Below are 7,578 nucleotides of genomic sequence, written 5' to 3' on the forward strand. Positions count from 1 at the left end.
CTTATCGGCAATTAATTGTATTAATAGCTTCTTTTACAATATATAAAAATGATGTGCAGATTTGTGGTTACTATTCAATAACAGTGCAATTCTAAATTTAAATTATACATAATATGTATATATGTGTATATATCTAAATATCTATAATTATTTATATATAGTTTAAATATTGCAAATATAACAATTAACAGTATATTATATAATGATAGATAGTAGTTATGCTAAAGTTGAATAAAATTGTAAAATATTAAAAAAATAAAACAAAAACATTAATTGATGACATTTTTGTATTGTAAAATATAATATGTTATTTTCAGAGAATATGATTACTGTTAGACAGATATTAAATGAAATATAATATCTGATATAATATATACCTAATATCTATATAATATAGACTTCGATAATTAAAACTTTTTTTCGTTTGATCGTTGTGTGCATTATAAATATACGTGTTTTTGGGAAATTAATTTAATATACTATATTATGTATATTATGTTGGTATAAAAAACATCACAATACGGCGCTCCTAAAAATCTAACTAACTGCAATTATTTTTAATTATCTAAATTTTATAAAGAATATTTCCTTACATTATCTGTTAATACTCATTACGTACAAAATATAATCACGTCTTACCTGTTAACGTTGAACTTTGCAGTAGGAGTTTTTATCGTGCTCATTGACGGATTCTCATTGTAATACCAACAAGACTCGATGAAATTATTATTATTAAACACATTTTTATTTTCATGTCTAGTTAATTTCCAATTAAGTTCGGTGCAAGTTGCTAATTGTAATTTTAGCAACTTGCTGTCGTATCATTGTGATTTACAAATTTATTTTTAAATTGTTTACAAAACAGATAAGTAATTGTTGGAACTTCATGATTTGTTATCGAGTATGACGTATATAATATTATTATGATTTTATGATCGGCACCGTTTTAGTATATCATATTATAAGTAACAATTAAATCAGTCACAATCTGTGCATTGACATAACCACCGTCAATATCCAGTCTACTGAACCACATAGCATTGAAACTTGGTAAGATTTAATTTGTATTTTTTTTTAATAAAAGGTGATATTAATTGTTTCAACATAATATATGTACAACTTACACGCAAAAAAAGCTAAACAAATATGGCAGTGTGATTAGTGATTTGTATAATATAATATGAACTTACTAAGTATATTCTAGTTTTAGTCCCTAGTAAACTAATAAAATACACTTTTAATTAACTGTTAATTAATGTTCTAACTTCTTAACAAAAGATAAATAGAAACAGCTAAAGTTTAACCGTGAGTGTTGGTTTTAACTCAAGAAGGATTTAGGTGCACAATTTATATTATATTATTTATTCAATAATTGAACTATATTATTTATACAATGCTATTACATATCATTCTATTATATTTCGGCCAGTAACAATAAAATGTTTTTTAAAAAGATCAATAGCAGGATTATTATCCATGTACTTCTTACTTAATATTTTATAGTTTTATAATCTCAAATTAAAATTATTCTACAACAATATAATAGAAAACCAAGTTACGTTAGTTATAGTCGTTATTAATGTACTTGAGTTAATGATAAAATTATAAAAATCTCAACTACTCTAACAACAGTGTTCAATAATAATAGATAGTCATGTTTAATTATAACTAGGTACAGTCATTATATAATAACTTTATATTAATATTAATTATAAATAAAACAAAAAAAATATTTTATTTAATCTACTTTGAAAGGTTTTATTATTTTAAATGAACTTATTATTGTTTTGTCATAAATATGTTTGCTATAGGTGTTGAAATGTAGTTAATATTTAGTTTAATTTATGAATAGTTAATAACAGATGTGAGATGTCAATAATACGTTGTTCATAATATCATCATCATCAAGTCCAAAATCCTAAATGTATTTAGTAACCTTATCTCACATTGGTGTTTTCAAGCAGTCGTATAAAATATTTTTTAATATATCATTCTAATTTAATACAAATTATAATGTAACACAAATATGTTGGCATTATCCATAACTACACCTAATTTGATACGGTTTTAAATAAACTACCTTTTTTTAAAATAACTGTAATTCATCTTTAATTTTAAATTATACCACAGGTATATACTATAAAATTATTCAAACCCAATTCATAGTTTTTTTCTACTTTTACACGGTCTAATGAAGATTTTTTGATTTGATTAATAAGTTATTATTGATCTTCTTCTGCTATAATGACAAAATTAAATATTGCGTTGTATATAATACACCTTTCGTTTTTTAATAAGGTTCAAAACAATACACGATAAAATAATCACAGAATAAATTGCACGTGTAATATTGACCTTTAAATTAGTGCAATATTATACAATTATGTTCAAAGTGAAATCCTTGATTAAAAAAAACATTTGTGTTGTGGAAAAAACTGATTGATAAAGCTGGTGTTACTGTTAAGTCATAGGTTTTCAAATTAGGTTAGTTTAGTAAAGTTAGGTTAGTAAAGATAAATACTATATGCTACATTAATGAGGAATTAATTAAATCGTATGTTAGCCTGACACAAACCTATAATTAAAATTATCTTAAGATAGAAGTGTTATTTTACTTTCCTTATACAAATATTGTTTATAATGATATACATTGGTTTGGCACATTTGTATTTCATTCAAAATATAAATATGCGTGATGTCATTTTTCAGATACAAACGGAATGAGATATGATAAAGTACAAGAGTTTTATCCCAGCCCAGGACAAACTGAAAGGAAGAATTTGCTTTGCTGTTATAACGATATTCGTGCTCGCGTTTTACTACTCGAAGAAGTTAACGACACGAATGTCACATGAATTGGGTGAGTAATAATTTTATCTCAGTCAAAGCTTAATCGTTATCCTCAACAGTTGTCATATACTCGTTTATATTTATAAGCTTCAATGCCTGCTTGTAACAGCGTGTAAACAACAACAACAATCATACTAATTTTCAGACATTGTGAGTACGGGACGCGTATTGCTATCAATTAACAACACCAATGAAACAACTCAGACTTCAATATTCGAAGACATTTTCATTTTCGAAGAACGCACTTTGACGATATTTATCACATCCACTGTGTCACTGTACTTATTCCTATTTTTAGGGGTAGTGTGCAATCGTTATTTGGTACCATGTATTCATATAATATCAATGAGTGAGTACTTGATAATGTTCAACACTTGAAACTCGATTTAAATAGTTATATCGGAATAAAACAAAATACTAAATAAGTAGCAGGTTTCCAAACTAGATCAAAATGTAAAAGTTTAACATTTAGCTGTTAATCAGTCGATCCAAATACACTGTTTATAACATACAACTCAAATGTTGTATGCATCAATGTATAGTAAACTTACTTTTATTTACCCACTTTAATATTATGTCACTGTATAATATAGTTTCATCCGTACTTTGACATAGCATATTTTTTCATAAAGGAATTAATTGAATATTTTATTTTCATAGCATCACATTTTAATAACACGAAAGTATTTATTATGTATTGTTATATTTATTGTAACAATGACACGAATTGTATATCAGTCAGTTGCCAGGCATCGACTTTGACCTCGTGATAATATTAATAAACCTATTAAGCGGTTAATGTTATTGTGTGTTTTTGTTTTATTGCATAACTGATCTATTCAAATTGTCTTAAAGGATTTCAAAATATTTTAATTTATTATCTTGTTTAAATAACACAATATTAATTATTAGCATTGGCATCCATAGACTAAAAAAAAATGATGGGGGATAAAAGATATCTCCAAATGTAAGCTAAATAAAGGTGTAATGTTATTTAAACCTTTAAAAACAAACTTTTTTTTATGCTGCTAAGGTAATTAGTTAATACCATGTTAATATTTATTAAATTGCCCCCCCCCCCTCAATGAGTGTTCGTGATAATGGTGGATTAAAATGTTAAAAAATATTAATAATATTGGTTACCATTCAAATTATATTACTTATTAAATAAGTGCGATCCACCACGCCGCCGTACACGTAAATGGCCCAGAGATCTTCTCAACCCAAATGTAAATATATAAATAAAAAAACCACTATCACACACTAGTTTAATAAAACATTAAATTACACATCTGAATTAGTGTCAATGGACGCCCCCTTCCCTCAAGTCGTCCAGCTTTGTAAATAAAAATTAGCCTTTACATTTTACTTATTGTATATACTAATACAGATTGTAAATACCTATTTTTAATTTTAAAAAAGTAAATAAATAAATATGTTGGTAATTAAATGATGGTTTTAGATTTAAGAATATTTAAAAAATATATTAAAATAAAAAGTAAAGTAAAACTCAGGGCATGTAATAACATGTAAAGTTTACCCAAAGCTAGGGCATAGGGCATAGGCATAAGCATAGGGCATCATAATAATTAATATAGATTTGACAACATACATGTTTAATGTATATTGTATACTATTGTTATATGCGTATATTATTTGTATATTATTATCAATATGAATTATAATACAACTATTTGGTTGTTCGATTGGTCCAGAAAGGGGCCTATCAGGGTAAAGTTTGATCACTAATTCAATGAACATAGTAAAGTTTATTTAAAAGAAAAATCTATTACAAAATGTATAATATATGTGTATATTAAGACAAAATGGATACATAATATTATTATTTTAAGGAATGAAATTAAGCCAAGATGTTGCGGGGGCGTCTGTAATGGCTGCTGCAGTTGCTTGTCCCGAATTATTTGTCAATATACTCGCAACTTTTTTTACTGAAGGTGATGTTGGAATTGGTACAGTAGTGGGGACGGGTTTATTCAATTTACTATTAGTCCCCGGCCTTTGTATACTTATGGCTGAAAATAAAGTAAGTTATGACTTGTTTAAATTAATACTCATGAAAAATTTAAGTATATTAATTTAGAAAAATACAATTTTTAAATATTATTATCGAATTATTAATTGTTGAAATTTATAAAACAATTTTATTTGAGGCAAAGAAGGCCCAAAAAGTTTTTTAAATGATGTACAAGACAATAAAAGAGTAGTATGTGTATGTATGATGGTCTTAGAAGAAATCTTTACGCTTTGTTGGTGAAGAATGTAGAGAGAAGACTTAAATCATATCTGATTATACATAATTAGAAGTAGCAAGGATAAAAGAGTAAACGTTAAATTTTATTAAATTTCAGTAAAAAACGGCTTCACGTACATACCATTTAAATAATTTTAATTTTAACTAAACTAGAACTTAAAATTATGTATATATAATTTTAATGTACACAATTGTATTTTTATTTTATGTTTTAGACTATACATCTAGAGTATTGGCCAATCACACGTGATGTCATGGCATACTTGTTAACTATTACATTATTAGTATGGACGTTAGCCGATAGTAAAGTATATGCGTATGAGGCTTTGATCTTAATTTTAGTATACGTTTTTTACTTAATAAGTAAGTAATTTTACGAATATAAATGATTGACCATTGCCTATAACTCCCAATAGTTCTTTCTTATAGCAATTATTTAAATAAACTATTCAAGCGATGTTCTCGAAGACTAGAGCCAACGACTGAAATTCAAAATGAAAATCGTCCTATTCTCCCATTAAATGGCAAGTATTGTAAAGTGATGATTCATTAATTGTTTGATTTGTCATTATTAATATCAGTATCCCCAATAACATAGGAATCGAATCAAATGGGTTCATGGTTCACGAACATATAATTTTACCAACATGGAAAGACCGGATTTGTGATTATCTTTTGTCAGTCAAAAATGTATTAGTCTGGCCTATAGTTTTAATACTAAAATTGACAGTTCCTAGCTCTAATAGTCAAGACAGAGTCTTTTGGGTGCCAATTACTATGTTTATGTGTGTGTTTTGGATTGGATGTGGATCGTTTGTCGTTGTAGAGTTAATCACTATCATAGGTAAACATTTTAAGACTGACCGAAGAAGTATTTTTAAGTCATAACTTTATCATAATTATTAGTGTAAATAAAATAAAATTTTTTTCATTTTTAGGAAATGAATTTTCAATACCCGATTCTGTCATGGGTTTAACATTATTAGCAATCGGAATGAGTGTTCCAGAAATGGTTTCTAGTATTGCCGTGGCACGTCAAGGTTTGCGACATTGTTTATTTTTTAGTTTATATACTACATAAAATATGTAAAAATTGGACAATTTTTTTTACCATTTTATTTATCCATTCACTATTTGAGTCTTACTAGTAAACTTTCAAACATAAACAATAATACATAGGTTCATACTATATAAATTATATCATACTAGTAAATGCTAGGTACATGTAGGTAACCATTTGAATTTGTCGATAACATTTTTTTTTACTTTCAACGCTCACTCTTTGCTTATAGATGATATGCCGGACATGGAATTTTCAGTACAATTAATGTTTTTTTAACTTTGTTTTAAGGCCAAGGGACAATGGCGTTATGTACTGCATTGAGTTCATCTACATTCGACGTGTTGATTTGTCTTGGTTTACCCTGGTTCGTAAAAGCAATGTGGTTTCACAAAAAGGGTTCCAGCGCATCTATAGACGTTCATTCAAGAGGACTTGATGACAGTGCTATAGCTGTCATGATTACTACAATTGGGTTTATGATATTGATGTGGGTCAAACAATTTGTACTGACTAAGCGAGTACGTAAAATGCAAGATGATCGAACTTCATTTAAGATGACATTATTATTGTGATGACTATTTAATTTTTGTACTAGACTGGAGTATTTTTCGTTTTGATGTGGTTATTGATTTGTTCTGCAATGGTTTACAACGAGTACAGGCCTACAACTTAAATGGCTACAACACGATTGCACAGTTTAGACATCAATTAACTATTTGGCACAAAGTAACTGATGAAAAGGGTAAAACGGATGGTATTGTGGGTGACAGCAGATGATTATAATATTATGTTATCAGCTACGGATTTGAAACTCTGTACCAAGTCAAAACAACCAGTTGATAATTGTACATATAAATAATTCATCTATTTTTAAAAGAAGACCGTTTTGCAATTATAATGCAATTTGAAAATATTATTATGACTAATGTAACGTTTACAACTTTAATTACAATTTAACCATGGAAATATTGTTTTTTTTTACCATCCTTGATCCTCAATATAAATAACTATCTTACTAATTTATACTATAATAAATAAAGTTTAATTAAAAAAAAAAATACCGCTAATTATTAGAATTATGGAACTAGTTTAACTTATTCTAAAATGACAAGTCAACCGTTTTTCTTGTATTTTTTAAGTACAGAGTATTAATTTCGAAAGTCCTTCTTTACTGCGCAAACATTCATTTGTAACATAAACTTAATTACCCACAGGCCAAATATTATTTGTTGTGCACATTTTAAAATGTAATTTAATGTTAAACATTAATATTAAAGAACTAAAGAACAAATCCTGCCAGCTTACCCTTAAAGAAAAGTCATTGGATCATGAATATGTCGAATGGCACTCTTAGCTTTAAACTATTGTCTTATCAAAAATCTCAAAATAATCA

At 27.0% G+C, this 7,578-nt stretch overlaps 1 protein-coding gene across 1 annotated transcript; it reads left to right on the plus strand.

Annotated features, from left to right (window-relative positions):
- The first annotated feature begins 754 nt into the window (after positions 1-754).
- LOC126835509 (sodium/potassium/calcium exchanger 3-like) lies at positions 755-7,151 on the plus strand. Its single transcript, XM_050568155.1, has 10 exons — positions 755-1,050; positions 2,710-2,860; positions 2,996-3,199; positions 4,704-4,894; positions 5,338-5,485; positions 5,539-5,646; positions 5,721-5,966; positions 6,061-6,162; positions 6,474-6,703; positions 6,781-7,151. The coding sequence occupies exons 2-10, from the start codon at positions 2,728-2,730 to the stop codon at positions 6,856-6,858; spliced, it is 1,440 nt and encodes a 479-aa protein (XP_050424112.1). The 5' UTR covers positions 755-1,050; positions 2,710-2,727; the 3' UTR covers positions 6,859-7,151.
- Positions 7,152-7,578: the final 427 nt, after the last annotated feature.

Source organism: Adelges cooleyi, unplaced genomic scaffold, assembly GCF_023614345.1.
Source record: "Adelges cooleyi isolate 19-005CV unplaced genomic scaffold, UGA_ACOO_1.1 ACOO_flye_CR_arks_rails_tigmint_CR_PRNA_23, whole genome shotgun sequence".
In the NCBI taxonomy this organism is placed as follows: domain Eukaryota; kingdom Metazoa; phylum Arthropoda; class Insecta; order Hemiptera; family Adelgidae; genus Adelges; species Adelges cooleyi.